Source organism: Platichthys flesus, chromosome 11 (assembly GCF_949316205.1).
Source record: "Platichthys flesus chromosome 11, fPlaFle2.1, whole genome shotgun sequence".
NCBI lineage: Eukaryota > Metazoa > Chordata > Actinopteri > Pleuronectiformes > Pleuronectidae > Platichthys > Platichthys flesus.
This window is the reverse complement of record NC_084955.1, coordinates 26,139,915-26,160,364: the sequence shown is the minus strand read 5'-3', so window position 1 is coordinate 26,160,364 and position 20,450 is coordinate 26,139,915. Positions and strand designations below refer to the sequence as shown.

The window sequence follows — 20,450 nt, the reverse complement described above, 5'->3', positions numbered from 1 at the left end:
ACAGACTGTTCACTACTACAGAATGTTCACTACAGACTGTTCACTACAGACTGTTCACTACTACAGACTGTTCACTACAGACTGTTCACTACTACAGAATGTTCACTACAGACTGTTCACTACAGACTGTTCACTACTACAGACTGTTCACTACAGACTGTTCACTACTACAGACTGTTCACTACAGACTGTTCACTACTACAGAATGTTCACTACAGACTGTTCACTACAGACTGTTCACTACTACAGACTGTTCACTACTACAGACTGTTCACTACAGACTGTTCACTACTACAGACTGTTCACTACAGACTGTTCACTACTACAGACTGTTCACTACTACACTGTTCACTACAGACTGTTCACTACAGACTGTTCACTACTACAGAATGTTCACTACAGACTGTTCACTACAGACCGCTTACTACTACAGACTTTTCACTACATACTGTTCACTACAACAGACTGTTCACTACAGACTGTTCACTACTACAGAATGTTCACTACAGACTGTTCACTACAGACTGTTCACTACTACAGAATGTTCACTACATACTGTTCACTACTACAGACGGTTCAATAGTCTGTTCACTACTACAGATTGTTCACTACGACAGACTTTTCACCACAGATTGTTCACTACAGACTGCTCACTGCTACACACTGCTCACTACTACACAATGTTGACTGCTGCACATTGTTCACTATTACAAACTGTTCATGGAATGTTCACTACTACAGATTGTTCACTACTACAGACTTTTCACCACAGATTGTTCACTACAGACTGCTCACTGCTACAGATTGCTAACTACAGACTCACCTTATTCTTAGTTTTTTCTAAAATAAATAATTGTTATCCAGAAGAAGACAGAAACATTTATAACAGCAGGACACAATTTCAGGATTAAAAAAACATCTTTAATAAACAGAACTTATTATTTTCAGAGGCACAGTCTGTAACTGTACAGACATTTCAACAGACAGGAAACCAGGGCAGGAAACCATTAGAGCAGTTTAACAACGATCTGCATCATGTGAACCTTTTTAAACACCAGCTCAAAGCTGAAGGTCCAAGAAATGTTTTTCAGATTTCTGCTTTAAGAGATTTTTGAGCTCATCAACTTGATTCCTGGAGAGAATTCACCAGAGTTGGATTTGATCAGTCGACTGTGACTGGCGACGGCTTCACGTCCCATCTGCTCAGTAAAAGCTTTAACATCCCAGACTTCACAATTCGATCTTTCTTCCAACTCTGAAACTAAAAATGGCGTCAAAACGACCTCAAGTCATTCAAATTAAAGTCCGTGAGCAAATCAAATAATAATCAACTGAAACGTTGAGTTCATTGAACCAGACTTTGACTGTTCTTTGTGACCATGTCGACTTCCTGTAGCTTAGACGTGTTTCCTGCCGACAAAGCTTCAGTGATGTCACTTCCTGCTGCTTCTGCGGTTCAGTCTTTCTGTTCATGCAGTTTTTGAAAATCGACATCATTTCGCTGCATCTCGGGATCGAACAGTCTTACGTCCGGCGCCCTTTCCTCGGCCGCCACTGCTGCCTTCGCCGCCTCCTCCCCCCCCCCTCTTCCTCCGGTGTCCTGGTCTCTGTGCAGGGAGGCCGCCCCCCTCCTCCCTGTTTGCAGACTGAACCCACAGGCCGTCGTACCGCCCGGGTGCCTGGTACCCGGGCTGGCCACAGTCCGGCTGGTCTCTGGAGAGGAGGATCCAGATGGCGGGCAGGTTCCTGTTGACAGTCAGACTGTCGAGGCCGGCGGCGGGCTCCAGCGGCTCCCACACCTCAACCACGCTGCTGTACAGCAGCCGGGTGAGCTGGTGGAGCCCCTTCACGCGCCGCTTTACGATCTCAGCGCAGGTGATGGCTTTGGAGACGCCCTTACCACTCGCCGTGAAGATGATGTGTTTGCAGAGGGGCTGGCCCGGTGCTTCCTGTTGGCCCTCCACTGCCACGCCTCCCTCCTCTGGCGCCGGGGATCCCGTCTCTTCGGCTGCTCTGGGTTTGGCCTCCATGCGGCTCAGGGCGTAGCGCAGCAGGTTGCGGATCTTACTGCCGTCTTTGACCCGGACCTCTGGCGTGTCGGGGGGGAGGCCGGGGAACGGACAGACGGACGGCTGCTCCGACGTTCGAGCTTTACTGTAGTTCTCCATCTGCAGACACACAACACACGTGTTACTCTTACATCACATTTCATCTAGCTGACGCTTTTATCCAAAGAGACTCTCAACCACGAGGAACAAACCAGAACAACAAGAATCAAGAAAATTCTATTTCCCCAAAAAGCAAAACTACAAAGGTCTATGAGTCAGGGACATGTAAGTGCTACTCAATTGTTAGTATAAACTTTTATTCAAGATATTGTCTGAAGAGGTGTGTCTTCAGTCTGTCCCTCACTGGGAGGGAGCAGCTGATTGGTCGAAGCAGAGTGGAGTGGACGGGCTGTGAGGTTTGACCAGGTCCTGGATGTGGACTGGACCTGATCCGGTCACAGCACGGTACCTAGTACTAGTGGTTTGAAATGGATGCGGGCAGCCACTGGGAACCAGTGAAAGGAGCGGAGGAGCGGACCACTACACTATTAACGATCCACTTTGTCACGTGACGTCTAAACAAACACACACTTGAATCCTATAGAAGCAGTGGACACACTGTTCAACAGCTTAGTGAGGAGCAGCAGGACTCACACCTGGTCACCGTGTCCCTCCCCTGTCGTCCGGATGAGAGACAGAACCACCAGTTTAAACATCTGATTCTGGAGCTCGTTTTAAAATGTTCTGTTGGACTGTGGTTTCACTTGTGACAGAGAGAGGTCGGTGGAAGTGGTTCCGGTTCGATGCTCGACACGAACGAGACTTTAATCCCTGAACTGATCAAACTAACTTTAATAACAACACTAAACTCCTCGCTAGCTGTGTTAGCGGCTAAGCTACATGCTACCAGCCCCGTTAGTGCTCCGGATACAGAAACACGCTGAGTCACGATGAGCCTCGAACACGTTTCCACACGTCACATTATGAACTCAGATAACTTATTAAACTTCTCCATCTCACCAGAGGCTTCATCGTCTGCTACTCCGCATGTTTGAAGAACTTTACGGCACCGGACCTCAACGGGCACTGTCGTAAACCGTCGTGCTTTCCTATCGTTTTAATGAGATGGTCACACAAAACACGATGCAGCGGCAAAAAATGATTTTTATTAAACATGTAATTATCCGTCTGACATCACGAATCTGGGACTCTAACGGTTTTTACACTATTTAATGTCGAGTTTCACTCTATCGACCTCAGGGGGCAGCAGTGAGCCTGCTCAGAGAAGAAGAAGAAGAAGAAGAAGAAGAAGAAGAAGAAGAAGAAGAAGAAGAAGAAGAAGAAGAAGAAGAACAAGAAGAACAAGAAGAAGAACAAGAACAAGAAGAAAAAGAAGAAAAAGATGTCAAATATGAAACTAAAAACGTCCATCGACCTTAGGTCATTTACTAACTTGATCCAAAGCTTTTGAACGAGTTTGCTTCGGTTTCCAAGAAAGAAACCGAAGCAAACCCAGGGTTCTAACACAGGACACAAACATGAAGAAACTAAAACAAATGTCTGGTGAAGAAGTGCTGACACACACAGACATGTGAAGAGAGTTTGTGGTGATCAGAGCTGACAACGTGTCAGGTGATGTCAACATGATCACATGACCTCTGCGGCAGAGGTAACAGGTCACTTCCTGTGTGTGTCTGCTGCTCCGCCCCTCACCTGAATCCTGAAGTGTGAGTCAGGTTTCTACAAACAGACGCCAGAGCTGTAAACAAATCCACTGAGATTACCACAGCAGAATTTATACGTCATGAAAGTATAAATACAGTAACGTGTTGTCAGGTCGTACATGAGGACAGAGGAGGAGGAGCCAGAACTGACGGTGAAGATCAAAGGATCCACGTGTGAAGTGTTTGATCTGTGAGTTCTTAAAGGAACATGAAGTCGGTTCTTCCTCAGTTCAGTTTGTGAAAGATTCAGACGTGTGTGATAAGAAGCAGCTGGAGGAGAGGATCCACACACACACACACACACACACACGCTAACACACACACACTCCCCCCCCCCCCCCACACACACACACACACTTCAACACACATACTCCCCCCACGGGCCTCCGGGGGCTCAGGGAGAGCTGGCACATTAAGCCTTTGTGTGTTTTACAGTTTGTATTTGGTGAGTTTGAATAATTGTGTTTGCCTGTACGTTCCCAGTCGTGTTGTGTAACCTGCCGTCTCTCTTGTGATGTCTTTATGGATCTGTCGGGACTCGAACCCACGGTTGACTCCCTGCTCTCTGGTTTTATAGGTGAGGCTGGGAAACTTTTCAACATCTGTAAAACAGAAACACAGTCGGTCAGTTGGAGTAATTTGAAGCTGTTGAATGGACAGAGAGAGGATGAATATTTGAATGATGCCCTATGGAACAGTCCCAAACCGTGAGTAAGAACATCTCGTGGTTCTCCAGGTTGTGTGAAATCCTCCTGCAGCAGACGCTGTGCTCTTCTTCTCTGGGGAATCATCTCCACTGGACTTCTCTTTACAGCTGCAGGACGTCTGGACCTAAGTTTATCAACGGCTCCTTAACTTTTACAACTGTAGTAGAATCCCTATTAACATCTATGTGGCTAACCTTTGATTATGGCCTAAAGAATTAGTTATACCCATATAATTGTTCATAGGCCTTTTATAAAATCTTTGTGTAAATTGTTATTGACATGAAAAAGGCACAAAAGTACAGTGAAGTTATGAGGCTCCATGTCGACAGACTCACAAACACAAACCAAACCACGACATGTGTGGAGGCGGGGCTGCAGTTACCGATGACTCAGCAGATTCATGCTGATAAAACAATACCTACGAGCTAATCTCGTTACATGGAGCTGAACTTCCCCCCCGACACGTTGGGTTTGGTTCTGGCCCAGTTGGATGGGATTGCTTCGGTGTGTACGAGGACAGACTCTAAAAGTCATGATATTATTATGATTTATGTGGTCCCATATTTATCATGTGGTTTAGCTCATTTTTGGCAGATTTTTTATGCTCATAATAAAATAATGCAAAACTTACGAGGGTCGCACAGATGATGACCTCACAAATGAAACTTTAAAACCGTAAATGTATTATATTATCATTTTTCTAGTTATAGCATTAATTTGCAACTATAGTTCATTTGTCCTTCCTTAGTTTCAATTCAGCTGTCAATCATGACGCCTCCGCCTGTTGTTATATCAAATAACTGATTCAAACCAATCGGGTCAGAAACACGTGAACAAACATCAGAGAGACGAGAGCGACTCTTTACAAACATTTATAGTTTGGTTCTTGTCCCATCTGCTAACATGGAGGAGGGTTATGACCGATGCTGCAGTCAGCCACCAGGGGGACTTCTGGAGCCACCCAGTCGTCCATCTTTATATTATATTATATTATTGTGTAATCAGTAACATGTTAAAAGCCAACATTAGCTGGTGGCTGAGTTTTATGAACATGGAATAAAAACAGCGAGAAGCTGAGCTGCAGATCTTCAGCCTGAATCATCGGAGCTCATTCCGGGAGCAGTGGCTGATTAAGATCCTGTGTTCCTGAGAACTCTGGATAGTGCAGCTCTGTGGAGGACGGACTCCCTCAGGCTGCAGGGCTCTGGTTGGAGTGGACGACTGGGAGGTGTTTCCTGCTGGAACCAGCCGGCACCTCCCTGCATGTCCGTGGGACTCGTGTGGTCGGCTGCAGAGAGAGAGGACGCTGAGCGGGACACAGGTAAGTGACTCTTCACTCTGCAGGTGGCTCAGCTTCAAACCTGCACTTTGTTTTCAAGCCTGAATTGAATCTCATTGGTTTCAGGTCAGAGCTGCTGGGGGATGGGCTGCTCTTAGGAAAGTGAACTATCTTGAAGTCATCCTTTTCTCCTGCTGTGTTTCAAATGTGACATCAGCACTTTCAAAGATATTCAGATTTCTCATAGTTTAAATTTTTCATGAACAGAATGTGATTGATCATAGTGAGTATGAAATCCTGTCATATCTATTCAAGCTTCTTCAATGAGAGACTCGGGTCTCAACAAACCCAGAGTGAGTTTTTAACTTTGGATTCATCATCACCTCAGATCTCTGCTGTTGAGTTCCAGGACCATAGAGCTGCTTTAGTTCTGATTCATCTTTTGAATTTCAAAGTAAAACAAAGGTGAAAAACTCGGCTCAGTTTCTTGGATCTCAAGGTGACACTTTCAAAACATTTGTTTTTAGTTTGAACAAAAAGTCAGTGATATTCAGTGTAATTTCAGGAATATTAATATATTGAAGCTTGAACAAATGTGTGGATTTAGTTCATGAAGTTATTGCACCTCTTTCTCAATCTTACCTTCATGTTTGAGACACTTTATTTAATAATCTGGCAGCAGAATGAGTGAAATCATGAAAAACCATCAGACTGCTCCTCATAATAAGTGAGAACGTGTTTGACTCGTCCTCCTCCACACGAGGGCTTTGTAACGACTCGATATAAAACACATGTTGAGTCCAACTATTCAACATATGGTTTTTAAAATTCTTCAGAACAATCGGGTTATGGATCAGACCCAAGAACATTTCTAAGAGGCCTGAGTCAAATCAAAGCCAGATGTTTGTAAGTTCAATAAGCACTAAAGATTTTATGAGCGCTTGTCTTTTTGAACTGCAGATGTCTTTAAATATATATGAATAATTAAATGTAAGAGTCATGATGATAATAATATAAGGCACATTGGACAAGTGATGGGACAAAAGACAGAAACTCCTTTATATTATTGAAATTACTCTTGACAACATGAAATAATAAGTTTTTCATTTGAACACATTTTAAACATTAACGTTACAGAGCATTAACAATATAGATTGTTTTGTCAATCAGCGATCATAGTTTTTGTTTTGATTTAATTTGTCTGATCTGCAGCACAAACCAAATGATCAGTTTTCTCATTATTAGTGTTGCATGTGTTTATTTGCTCTGAGTGTTTTGGGTTGAACATTATATATAAGTTGTATATAACTTATCTCTAATCGCACTAATCTCTACCTGCAGATGAAGTCACATCTTAGATTAGTTTGAAATCTCTTATTGTTTTAGTTGTGTTTCTATTGAGCTCCCGTACTCCACAGCTCTGCTTAATGTCAGTGTGAGACCCCCCCCCCCCCCCCATCTGCACCTCATCTGTTTCTTATTCAAACCTCCGAGTCTGTAGTCCTCATCACACGGTGCAGGGCGCGGACTCGTGCCAGGACTCGAGTCAGGACTCGGGTTCAGGACTCGGGTTCAGGATTAGGTGTCAGGACTGGGTTTCAGGACTCGGGGCAGGACTCGGGTTCAGGACTTGGGTTCAGGACTGGGTTTCAGGACTGGGTTTCAGGACTCGGGTTCAGGACTCGGGTTCAGGACTCGGGTTCAGGACTCGAGTCTGAGCCAAGGTCTCCAGCTCACTGCTGACAGGAGCAAGGTCTCAAACTGGCTTCATGGTGTTGACTTTGAAGTTTTACAAAGAGAGAATCCATCGTCCATTGGTTTTCTGTCCGTAGATCAGTTCACAGATAGGTGACCTCCAGCTGCTGGCTGTGTGTTACAGATTTACACATTACATGTTATCATCTTTACATGTTATCATCATGAAAATCCAAAACTCAGTGACACTAAAGGGTCGATTTCCTGTGACAACATCAGTTTAACTGTTTAAATACTTCTGTGTGGAATGTTAACATCATTTCTCCTGTGTGTATCATAGATCTGCTGTACATGTGTGCGTCTGTTGTGAGTGTGTGTGTGTGCGTGTGTGTGTTGTGTGCGTGCGAGTGTCCCAGGAGACAGAGCGAGCAACTGAGGCCTTTTTTGGTCAGAGTTTCTAAATGCACAGTCATTAGCGAGGAGGGAGGAAACCAATCAGATGATAAGATCAGGTTGAGGTTCCAGGAAGCAGCTCCCTCCAGATATTTCCACACACCCTGAAGGTCCTGAGGTCCGTTCACTGACCCTGGTTCAGCACAGTAACTCTCAAATTGAGAAGAAACTCTCTCGGCCTGTTTCCTGTTTGTCACCTCGGAGCAGCTGAGCAGGTGTGACAGGGATTCTATAAAGTGCACAAACCAAATGTTGAGTCTGTTTAGTGAAGTCCTATAAGCAGCAGACCACACACCCGCTCACCCACCGCGGCTGATAACCACCGGGGCTTTCCTGTTTATCTGGGCTCAGACTCAGACTCAGAGCAGAAGATGATCTGTAGTTTGTATAAACTCACACTAATGGTTCAGAGGTTTAGAGCAACGCTCCCAGCTTCACACTGAAACGTACAAACTGCATCTTACACATTTAATACTATTAGCAGTATTTACAGTACTACTAGTAGTAACAGCAGTCTAAGTAAAGACAGAAGTATCAGTGAGTATATTAACTAATATTCTGATATTTACCAGATTAAGAAAAGATACTGACATTAACCTGAATAAATTCAATAATCAGATTAAGGCCTGAGGAGTATTCTGACCTCAGTCTCATTGTGGAAGCTGGTTCTTCAGGTCCAGGGCAGTACTCAGAGTATCAGTGTTGAGCTGGTCAGAGTACTGACTGGAGAAGTACTAGAAGTTAGAGTAGTACTGACTTGAGAAGTACTAGTGATGTTTGATCGAAGGTTTGTGTGGTTGTTAACATCTTTGTTTTGTGATCCAGGATCTTCTGAGTCTCTGAGGCCCCCCCCCCCACCCCTGTGGTCCTGCTGAAGTGTCTTTGAGCCTGAACCAGGTAAGAACCCCCCCCCCCCCTTCATGGTTGACCCTGATCCGAGCTGCTTCCACACATGTCCTGTGAACATCCTCAGAGTTCCTGTGTGAGGCTGCTCTTTGACTCTGAAGCTCCTCACTTCAGAGTGACTGCTCCTGTGTTCAATGGAGATCAGGTTCCTCTTCTTCTGGTGCTTCAGTCACGTAAGCACACGTCTGTAATGGACTCACCTCCAGCATCGTGCTCTGTGGGGAGTTGGCTGCTTTTAGAGCAGAAGTTCCTTTGGAGCTGAAGCTGGAGTCCTGCTCCCCGACTAAATGAACCTCCAACATTCTTCTGCTTTTGTCCTTGATGAGGAATTTCCTGCAGATTTAAATCTTCACTGAACGTTTTTTATTTTCACAGGAGATTTGACCAAGATGACAGACCAAGCCGCCGAATCACAAATGAAAGTCTTTGAAACTTTAAAATCAAAAATAAATCATGTCAAAGAGACGATCACTGACATTTCTGGACGTGTTCCTCACATGTTCCTAACGCGTTCCTCATGTGTTCAACTGATCCTCTGGAGGTCTGGTCTGATCAGCGACAGCCTAACGCTGATGTGGTCGCTGTGAACTGAAGTCCTAAATCTGTGACTCTACCCGAGAGATTTTGTCTGAGTTGCGACACCAAGATTAGACCATGACTTGTTGTGCGGAGGAGCTCGCTGTGAACTCTGGGAAACCACAAGTATGTTCAATCAGCAGAGGGTTGGTTGGGTTCCTCCAGGGTCTGAACAGGGGAACATGCTAGTGCTCCACAGCTTCACTCATTCTGTACGATTGGTTGATTTCCTCCAAGTTATCGTGCTGAACATTCACAGGATTTTCTTCTGCTCACAAGTATCTGATCCTCCTCGAGTGTGAGGGAGTCACGGACAGATGGTTTCTGGTGGGAAGCCTGGAGCCTCGGCTGCAGACTTCAGGGCCAGAGTTTCTCTTTGCTGCTCCAAACACGACCTCCATACATTGAAATAACAAATTCCTCAGGTTTTGATTAGTCAGAGCACAAACATCTGCCTTTCAAACACTGCAGTCACCAGCTCTTAATCACTTGGGAGGAGGGAGCTCCTCGGCCGGCTGTGTTTGGTGATGTTTAGCAGCCGGGGGCCACGTCCAGGGGCCCCACTGGGGAGCCTGGGTGTCTCTGGTGTCTCACGTCACAGGATATACAGCTCGGGTGTGTGTGTGTGTGTGGGGGGGGGGGGGCACATGAGCAGAGTTCAGACACTTGATAGATGATGATCTTTATCTGACCTCAGTGCTGTGATATAATGAACAATGAAATGCAGTGATGTGCTGCTGCTGAGGTCACACCCTCAGTGAACATCATAAAGGAAACATTCCGTGCTTTTTCATGTGGATCATTCTAATCAGTGCTGTGACTGAATGTGGTTTGTCCAAACCTCAGCGATTAGGAGTCGACTGTCACTACGGTCAAAGAACGACTTGAATTTGGACATTTCTGCTTGAAACACAAGAGATCTCTTTTATTTTGAAAAGAGCTGCAGCTGACATTGAATCAAAGAGTTTGACACCAAGGCTTCAGTCTGCGATGGAATGAATTCATCATTGGACGTGTCCAGTTGTAGCTGAACTCAGAGCGTGTGGTTCCCCCGGAGGAGTTTGGTGAAGCCGAGGTCAGGTTCTTCCACACCTCAACTGTTCTCCATGGAGCTCCGAGCAGGAGTGTCTCTCTCACGCTGGAACAGGAAAGAGACAAAGTGTTGGATGAACTCCGTCTGTGGTATCATAATTAACATTTTTAGATTTCCTTTGTTGATCTTTGACGTCTGTGTGTAATATGAGACTCATAATATGTTGACGAGTCTCAGATCGAGAGTTTGAGTCTTCAGATCAGAAATCCGGTCGAGTCCTCAGAACGTTTTCCCTCTGGAGCGTGATCGTAGCTTTCAGACGTGTAGAGCTGAGCAGGAGATGTGATGCTCTCTGTTCAAACATGTGCTCTCAAGATGTGAGTCTAAGAGTCCAGATCGGAGAGGTCTCGGCCTTGTCCCAGGTCACTCCTAATGGGGATGGAGGTGAGCCCTCGGGCAGATTGGCCTCTTGGTGGGTCTGTGAAGGAATGACGGTGCTGATGAAGAACGCTGTGAGAGCAGCTGTGAGCTTCGGGATTGACTGTCTCATTAATATGAGGTTTGAGTTTCAGTATCCACATCAGCCAAACTGGTTCCAGCTGTGCAGGTAAACCCTGTAGAGCAGCAGACCATGAGCTCAGAGACGTCAGACACCACAGTCCTGCCTCCTTGTCCTCCTCCTCCTCCTCCTCCTCCTCCTGCTCCTCCTCCTGCTCCTCCTCCTCCTCCTCGCTGTGTAACAAGTTTCTGTTGTTGTAGTAAAACCCTGCAGAGTCTTGTGTCAACACAACATTTGACTAGATAATCCCATAAAACACGTCTGTGAGGCTATGGGTCGAACGTGTCACTTGAAAAACATCGGTGAGATAAGAACTTCCTGTAATGACACAAATCATCTCTGACAAACATTAACTTTGTTGTTTTAGTTTGGTCCATGTCCCATCTGAGCTATTATGTACTGCAGCCAGCCACCAGGGGGCGATTGAGACGAGCTGTCATGTCATTTGTCTCAATAGTCACAGACATAATTCCATTGGTTCCAGTTCCAGCAGCTACAGAACTGACCGGCTCCACTCCGGTTCCTTTTCCTTCTCATTTCTACCTCCAGAGGAAACACTCCTCCATCTTTACACACTGATCATCTGCATACATTCAGATGGCTGTTTCAGATTTATATCGTCCCTCAGTCGACCTCCAGAGAAAATCTGGACCAAAGAAGAAATGCTTAGGGTTGTCCAGAACCTTCTTCTTTGAGCTATAAGCCTGATTTGAGTTGGAGCGGAGCTGTAAACATCGAGGCCCCTCTGTTCCTTTAACATCACAGCCTCCATACAGCTGCAGCAGAGAGGACGGCTCAATCTCAGGCTACATAAATACGTCTGGAGTGAAGCGCGGAGGTTCATGTAAATAGACTTGGATGTGTAAACGATGCAAAGACCCTCGTTTCCACCGGCCTGTCGGTGGAGCGCGGTGATTAGCTGCACATGCTTCCCATCCGAGCCCCCCCGCCCCTTCACCCGGGGCCTCGGCCATTTCCCTGGTGATTAGGCACAGAGTTAAAGATGTTTGGGGGTTTCAGGCGCCCATTACATAGCTGGAGGTTCAACACTGAGCATGCCCACATTAAAGTTCAAGATCTGGGGATTTTCACATCTACCAAGTGTGGGGGGGGGGGAGATTCTCTCTTAGTCTCACACAGCTTTGAATCATATCACCGCCAAGCGTCTTTGGACTGAAGCAGCAGGAACATGGTGTGAAATCCAAAACTATGGAAAATCTCCATTCAGCCGAACTGCAAGAGGATGTGTCGGCCACAGTGTATTATGTGTAATTCATATTAGTTAATGAAAATGCAGTCTGCTGTGTGACAGAGGAGGAGGAAGAGGAGGAGGAGGACGAGGACGAGGACAAAGCAATAGAAACACTAAAGAGAGTAGATGTGTGGCTCAGTAGAATCAACACACTCATAGAAACCTTTGCAGTTAAGGTTGAAGACAGAAAACTCATAACATCGACTTTATTTCTGAATCTTGATGCGTTGATCTTTGCAAACTGATAATTGGACACAGCAAATGGATTGGGACCTGATGTCTTTAGGACAGCAGACGTTTGCACACCAAGTCGATTGTTGTCTGGAATGGATTTGAAAAGAAATACGACCTCATGTGGAGTTCATCACTTTACAGAGTTTTATGGTCTTGTTGTTGCAGAGACTTGTTTGTGCTGCTCGGGATCAGCTGGATCACAGAACATGTATTTAACGTCTCCTTTGATTTGTTTAGTTTAAGTTCATGTCCCACCTGCTAACATGGAGGAGCAGGACTCAGTGTTTGCATCCGTGAGAAGGGACAGTGACCTGGTCACTCATCTGAGATGTGGCTGGACGGGACAGGAAGTGGCACCATCTGGCAGTAAGACCCAGCCAGATGGTGCCGCCTCTAATCCTCCGGTCTGGTGGTTGGAATTCAACTGGCTCCGGCGCTGCAGGCCTCATGAGGCTCAGAGTGTGACACGGTACACAACTATTTGTTTGTCACATCTCATCTCTGCAGGATCAAGACTTTAATGAGTGAGTGCGAGTCTGCAGGAAGAAGGAGGCAGAGTGTGTGGGTGGATTCTGAGGAAACGGGATTGAATGAAACTCCCTGTTCTGTATAAATAGTTTCTCTACACTCAGGACGCTCAGGGAAACTTGACTCTTTAACACTTGTAGAGCTGGAGCAGGGTGAAGACTCTCCACTGAGACAGTCCTCCTGACATCTTCAGCATCTCCTCGTGTTGTTTAGAAAAATCCAGAACATTGTGGCCTTGATGCAGAGTTTGAAATAGATGGAACTCAGATTGATTTGGATGAAGTCTTTGAGATGCTTTCAGCCGTCAGGGTTTGTTTTGTGTTCCCACGTGGTCACATGATCACACGTAGCATGTCCATGTTAGCACAGCCGCTCTGCAGCTTTCTCTGTGCACTCATCTTATTCATGAGGAGACGATTCTGAGGAAATTAACTCGGCCAATATGAACATTTCCATTCCTCCAGACGGGCGGTGTGGAGCCAGCCTACCAGGACTCGTCTGCACAGGTGCAGATGTGGGAACATCTGGCGAATGACTCTCAGTAGAGCTCAACACTCATAGATATGAGTGCTATAAATATGAGGAATCACTCTTTGTCCCAGAGTTCTTTCTTTGTTCATGTCTCTTCCTCCCACCAACTTTACTGGAAACATGTTCAGTGCTTAATTCTGCTGGAATAGAACTCCGGCCCAGTTTCCTCCCATCGGCAGATCCAGACACCGAAAGTCCAAATCATCTCCCAACTGCTAATAGTGAGAAGCTGTGAGGAGCTAGGGAAGGATTTAGGAAAGGAGAACCATGGTGAGGAGAAAATCCGACTTTATTCATTTGACTTTATTGAAACAGCAGATATGCACAAACTGTAAAGTACCTTTTATACAGAGGGAATATTTGACCATCGGTTACTCAGAGAAAGAAACAACAAAATACTTTTCATTTGAAATAAAAACTGACGGGACATAATATAAACGTTTGAGGGAATTATATTGAGAAAACCTTTAATCAGGGAATTGAAATGACTTGATGATATGATATTTGTTTTTAGTTGTGATGATGAACTACTTCATTCAATTTTCTCTGTATAGCACCAAAAAAAAAAAAAAAAAATATCTCGTGGCTCTTGACAAAAAGGTTAAGACGTTCAAATGATGGAGAAAGCAGCAGATGAGCAGCTGCATAAGTTCAGTGTGTTGTTGGTCAAATGTGAAACCAGGAGTTCAGACGATCATGTGACGACTCACATCAGCTCTGTCACCACAATAAAACACACTATGTATATTATTTTTATGTCTGAATTCAGTTTTTTCATCCTCAGTTATGAACTGTTTGGTTTTCTCCAATTTGTTATTTCAGTGGGTCAATAAAAATTGTTTCTAGAGTCCGGCATAACAATTCTATATTGAGGGTTGTTCTGTGTGGAGGTTTCTCTTAACCAGGCAGACGTGCAAGAAACGAGTGAACTTATTCCAAGGGTCGAACATGAGGGCTCGTCAGGAGGCTCCGCCCACATGGAGCCCAGGCTCAGAGAAAAACTTTGATTTGAGAGAGAACAGCTGTCATATCTTAATCTGTCATATCCTCCATAACGATAAATACCTGAACTATCATCAGATTCGTGGACTGGTTATAAAGCATAAAGGTTATTTGCCTGTTGGTAACACTCGCGGACAAACACAGTTTTATAGTCGAGTTGTTAATCGTTTGCCTGAATTGATTTATTTTCTGTTGGAATTCAAGTTGTTATTAGTTATTGTCTCACTTCATGATTTAGTATCTATATAATCCCAATGCTGCGGTTATGGTTTTATGTCTCTCAGAGCAGATGAGTTCATCATTTCAGTAATTAAGCTGTTACTGCCGAACACGCCCACTTCACACGTTCCTCACATGTTACCAGGCTCTCAGGTCAGGACTTTGGAAACCACGGACGCTTCTGATCCCAGGAAGAACAAGAGACTCGCTCTTCTCCTCAGAGGGAGGACGAACCTAACGTTGGACAAAGACTCAAAAGAACAAACACGTAACCAAAGAGAAAAGACATCCATCCCAGAAAATAGCTTCTACCAAGGTTCCAGAGTTGAATCTTCAAATCTAGAAACACCTGGTTTGGATTAAACACTTCTCCTTCTGCCAGCCGGTGTGCTAGCTGCTACGGTCCTCTCCTCCAGGCTGAGACCACAGGAACATCCATGTTGCTGAGGGCTCGCAGCAGTGAGGTTCTCCTGCGACTTCCATGACCGATGTATTTGACATCGTGAAACCCAATCCTGTGAACTCTTCTGCCACCACCAGCTGCTGTGTGTTTCTCACTGTTAACTCATTTCGTTGGCAGTTTTGTGTAAATTCCTCTTTTAATGGTGTTTTTCCTCAAATGCCAACAGTTGGTACCTGTTTGTTGTGCACCACAGTTTTAGAGGTTTTATGTAACACACAGTCATGGGGGGTGAGCGCCTTCCAGATGGGGAACAGATTGGTTCTCTGGTTCCATTTACTTATGGTGGTCTTTGTCTTTGTGCTCTAGGAAGAGAGAAACCCGAGAGCCAATCAGCCAACATGGAGGGGAGGCGTCTTCTCCTGGGCCTGGTCCTAGCAGCGTGTTTCTGTGGCGGCTCTGCTCAGAGGACAGGTGGGTGTGATTATGCAGCTATGACTTAACTTCCTGCAGCATACGTGCCTGTGCGTTCAAATCACATCAGCCCACAACATCTGTACATCACTTTCTACAGACATGCATGTAGATGCCCACAGCACATACTTTCATGTTGGTTATAAACATACAAGCTCCGTTACTAACCCTGCACAGGAATGTTTTCTCTGCTGAGCACATGGATATGATGCATTAACTGTTTCACCAAAGCACAAATCATGGGTCTGATGATCAGACGCTGCATAAAAACCTTTATAGTTCTCCTACAAGCTCCTCAAACCTAATAATGTCCTGGAATTTAGTTGTTTTACTTAAAGGAATGTTCTACTGGTATTTTCAGTAACAGAGGCTCACTGTCTGAGGGTTGGGGTTCGACTAGCTTCTCCATCACGGAGGAGGGCAGCTCCAGTCAGCTTGGATCCAGATTAACTGAATAGAAATGAGGTTCATGAGAATTGTACTTTTTGTTTTACTTCTGAGTCCAGGAGAACCTCAGCTGCTGTCCTCTGCAAACAGAGAACCCTGATGAGATGAAGCTGAAAAGCTACACTGGATTAGTTCTGTAAATTAATTCAATATTTCTTGACCTTTGGAACAATTTGCTTTCAGATCATTGTTGTCATGTAACAGTTCAGTTTTAACGACGACAATTACACCTCATTTGATTTATCTGAACCAGAACTGAGGTTTTTTCGTCTGTTAATCAATCAACTTAAATTCGACCAAAAGTATTCAGGTAAAGGAAAACATCTTAGATGATTCAGGTGAAATGAATATTTATGCAGCCATGCTCGTGAATTATAGCTTTGTAGAAGATGAGGTGATGAACTGATGCTGGACACTTGAAAGGCTAAAGGGCGTTAGGGTGGGGTCATGTTTCCTATCAAGGCTTTCTTAAAGAAATGAACACCAGCAACACAACTTTCTCATTTCACTTTCCTCACGCTTCTGCTCCCACCTGAAGGTAAGTCCTCTCAGTGTGAACCCCTGCTCCTGTCCAGAATCCACCCACAACCTGAAACCCTGCAGCTCTTCACTCGGCCACTGGCTTCCACACCTGGGCAGCGACTCCTTTATCTGTAAATCACGCCTCACCTCTGGCATCTTTACTCCTCTGACTTCTTAACTCAACGCCCTGATTCTCCTTGACTTGACCAACTTCCCCCTCAGTCTGCACGCAAGAGGCTGTAGCCGACATCATCTTCATGGTCGACGGGTCCTGGAGCATCGGAACCCTGAACTTCGAGCAGATCCGTCAGTTTCTGTTCACGCTGGTCAACAGCTTCGACGTGGGGCCGGACCACGTTCGCATCGGCTTGGTCCAGTACAGCACAACGCCACGCACCGAGTTCCTGCTCAACTCCTATCAGAACAAGGACGACATACTCGAGTACATCAGCAAATTACCTTACATGGGGGGCGGCACCCAGACAGGACAGGGCCTGGACTTCATGATGAGAGAGCACTTTACGGACAAAGCTGGGAGCCGGGCTAACCAGAAGGTGCCGCAGATCGCTGTGGTGATCACTGATGGCAAATCACAAGACAACGTGGAGTCCCACGCCCAAGATCTGAAGCGCAAGGGAATTGTTTTATATGCGATCGGTATCAAAGAAGCCGACGAAGAGCAACTGAAGGAGATAGCGAGTGAGCCGCACAGCCAGCACGTCTACAGCGTGTCTGACTTCACTGCTCTGCAGGAGATTTCTCAGAGCATTGTCCAGACGCTGTGCACGACCGTGGAAGAAGCCAAACGACAACTCCTGCAGTTGTCTAAAGGTAAAACCTGTCGTACCGATCTGCAGGCGGCGATGTGCTGATTTGAGTATTTGTTTTTCAGCAGACGATTAAATACTTCGTTATTGCTGCGTCTATGGTTTTCACTGATGCAGTCAACAAGGTGTTCATTCCTCTACTTTGTGTGTTTTCCCTGCATCTATAATATTCTAAGGTGTTCTTGTTATTTTGTCCATGATCCTACACACAACTGATCCATACTTCTATAGAGCTGATCCTCCAACCAGTTGACTCACAGGTGCATTAACATGGTCTTTCCAGTGAAGGTTTTTAGTGACATAGACTTACAGGGCGTCTTCTGATGTTCCACGCACACAGACACGTTCCTGACCTTGTTGCTCCATGTTCTAACTTTCTTCTTCCTCCTGTGCAGAATGTGTCAAAGCTACTGTGGCCGACATCGTCTTCCTCGTCGACGGATCCTCCAGCATCGGCAAAACTCAATTTAAGGAAGCTCAGCGGTTTCTTCACAGTGTTGTTGAAGGTCTGGACATTGGCCCTGACAAAGTTCGGGTTGGCTTGGCACAGTACAATGAAGAACAGCACTCGGAGTTCTTGCTGAAGGATCACGAGGACAAGCAATCCCTGCTTGAGGCAATAGACTCATTTCCCTACCGAGAAGGCAGCACTTACACCGGGAAGGCCATCGACTTCCTCAGGGAGACGTACTTCACAGAAGAGGCCGGGAGACAAGCCGACCAACGAGTGCCTCGGATCGCTGTGATCATAACAGATGGCGACTCCTCAGATGATGTGAAAGAGCCGGCAAAGAAGCTGCGGGATGAAGGAGTTATTGTATTTGCCATCGGGGTGGGACAGGCCAACCTAGAGGAGCTTGGGTCCATCGCCAGCAGACCTCTAAAACGCTTCCGACTCACCATCAATAGTTACGAAGTTCTCAAGACGCACAGAGAGGAACTACTGCGAACTGTTTGTGTCTCCATGGAGGATCAGAGACAAGGTGAGGCAAAGAACTATGAGACACATCTTCAGCAGTAATGTAAAGACATTGAGAACAACTACAGTGATGTTGTTACTGGAGGTGGTGTAAGGAGACCTATCCATCACTGGGCTCATCAACACGTGTTGTCTCAGATACTTCAGTCAGGATACTTACATGATGATGTGTGAAATCAGTGGAGCGACTTCTTCGACTCTTTTGAAACCACAGTCCAGTAATTGTGTTAATATAATGAAGATCTGACTGCTTGTTTTATGTCAAGCTACCAAATAACAAGGAATTTGATAGAAATGTGTTTTTCCTGTGAGCCTGCAGGCGTGATTGTTCTGTAGTGATTCATGTTTCACTCTCTGGTTCCAGTGATGTGAGAGGTTAGCCAGCAATAATGCAGAGTTGGCCAAAATATGCAGCATTAAGAGTGAGAGAGGTTGTTTTTGGAAATGGGGACAAATGGTGTTGAACTTGCTGTTAAAGAAAAGCGTGGGAACAGAGAGGATTCCTCCCCGTGCTACATCCACAGTTTTAATCCAGTCAAAGAAAACTACCTGATTCTAAGAAAATGTTGGTTTATTTTCTAAAATACAAAAGTCAGTTTTGTTTGTTTGTTAATTTGAAGTTCACCAGTTCAAAGTATATTTCTCTCACCGATAACTGCTGGAGTTCGTCCATTAGAGTTCGTGAAGTTATAAGAACATTGAAATGTCTCCTTATTCTGATTCATCAGTATTTTGACATTTTCAGGCATAGATGATGAGTTTATTTAAGATTCAGTAGGATTGTGAAGCATTGTGTTGTATTAAGAGACACTGAAGTTTATCATTTCTACAAGCTTGTATTTTTCTCATGACTGTCTCTGTTGGTTCTTTTCCTTTTAGCATTGGCAGAAAGGTTTTCAGACATTTTCTTCCTGGTGGACAGCGGCGTGAGTGGACCAGAGTTCCAGCAGGTCAGGACCAACCTCGTCAAACTGGTCACTCAATTAAACGTAGGAGCATCTTCCCACCGTATTGGCTTGGCTCAGTATGCTGAAAATACCTCGGTAGAATTTCATCTCAACAAGTTTGAAACCAAAAGGGAGACCCTGGCCGCTGTTAAGAGTTTCCGGAAGACTTCACTGAAACCTAACACGCCGCGTAACCTGGGCAGCGCCCTGCAGTTCGCAAGCAAACGCTTTTTCACCCATGAAAGCGGAGGCCGTGCAGACCAGGGGTACCGACAGTTTCTGGTTGTCCTGAGTGGGAAGGATTCAGATGATCCTGTGTATAAGGGCTCTCGTGAAATCAAAGCAGAAGGAGTTACTGTGATCGGGGTGAACCTCAAAGCATCCTCAGACATGGGTTTCATATCTACGGGATCTTATGCCTACGATTCTATCGCCGATGCTGTTTCTGTACTGAAAACTCTTTCTGAAATACAGTACCAGGAAGCAGCTACTACTGGAGGTGAGTGGCTTTTATATTTAAAATCCATCACTTCGTTTTTTTACAACCTTTTGTTCTGTCACTCACTTTTGAATCTTGCCTTTGGAAAAGTCTCAGATACGAAGGTTGTCACTTACTCATGAACTAGTTTGGTTAATATGTGAGACTGTAGCTCAACCTGATGAATCACAAGTAGAGATCCAACGTGGACATGAGATCTAAAATCATCCTATTCATGTTTTGCTGCAAAAGCTCAAACAGTAACTTCTGGGTTAGCATCTCAGGACCATATCTCCAATGTATTATCTGCAACTCTTTCATCTAATGCTGGAAACCAGCTTGAACAACCTGCATGAGGCACACGGAGAAGCATCAACCGTGACTTCGGTTCCCTGATGCTAGAACAAACATCCCTCAGACTCGCTCCTGTTGATCACTTTCAGGTCAAAGTTTATAAATCAAAAAAATCTCCCATGCAAATCTTTGTTCAGCTTTAAGGTGTTTAAGTCCGGCTGATGATTTTGGGCTGAAATTGTGTCGTCTCACTGGAAATACTTAAAATCTATTCAACAAATGTCTCATGTTACTGTTTGTGGAACAGTATTTCATTTTTGATGAATATTAATTGTT

The 20,450-nt window shown here is 45.1% G+C and overlaps 2 protein-coding genes across 5 annotated transcripts in view; one reads left to right on the top strand and one right to left on the bottom strand.

Moving 5' to 3' along the window:
- Nucleotides 1-899: 899 nt before the first annotated feature.
- rpp25l (ribonuclease P/MRP 25 subunit-like) lies at nt 900-3,188 on the bottom strand. 2 transcript variants are annotated; one of them, XM_062400118.1, is made up of 2 exons: nt 3,069-3,188; nt 900-2,168 (listed from the first exon to the last, which is right to left on the bottom strand). In XM_062400118.1, exons 1-2 carry the CDS (start codon nt 3,078-3,080, stop codon nt 1,494-1,496), a joined length of 687 nt encoding a protein of 228 aa, XP_062256102.1. In that variant the 5' UTR covers nt 3,081-3,188; the 3' UTR covers nt 900-1,493. The 2 variants fall into 2 exon arrangements, with proteins under 2 accessions (XP_062256102.1, XP_062256101.1); XM_062400117.1 differs by lacking the exon at nt 3,069-3,188 and adding an exon at nt 2,705-3,054.
- Nucleotides 3,189-8,680: 5,492 nt separating this feature from the next.
- Nucleotides 8,681-20,450, top strand: part of col6a4a (collagen, type VI, alpha 4a) — a 30,720-nt gene continuing 18,950 nt past the window's right edge. For 2 of the 3 annotated variants that reach the window (XM_062398870.1, XM_062398869.1), the window contains exons 1-5: nt 8,681-8,803; nt 15,516-15,620; nt 16,812-17,420; nt 17,812-18,399; nt 19,275-19,841. In XM_062398870.1, the coding sequence (XP_062254854.1) occupies nt 15,548-15,620; nt 16,812-17,420; nt 17,812-18,399; nt 19,275-19,841 (1,837 nt within the window). In that variant the 5' untranslated portion in view covers nt 8,681-8,803; nt 15,516-15,547. The remainder of the gene's footprint in view (nt 8,804-15,515; nt 15,621-16,811; nt 17,421-17,811; nt 18,400-19,274; nt 19,842-20,450) is intronic. The other variant, XM_062398871.1, reaches the window with a different exon arrangement.

Excerpts from the sequence above, each read along its gene's own strand:
- rpp25l (XM_062400117.1), bottom strand. The coding sequence starts at position 2,764 with ATGTTTAAACTGGTGGTTCTGTCTCTCATCCGGACGACAGGGGAGGGA. Across the intron at positions 2,169-2,704 it reads GGGAGGGACACGGTGACCAG|ATGGAGAACTACAGTAAAGC; the intron begins GTGTGAGTCCTG and ends GTGTGTCTGCAG.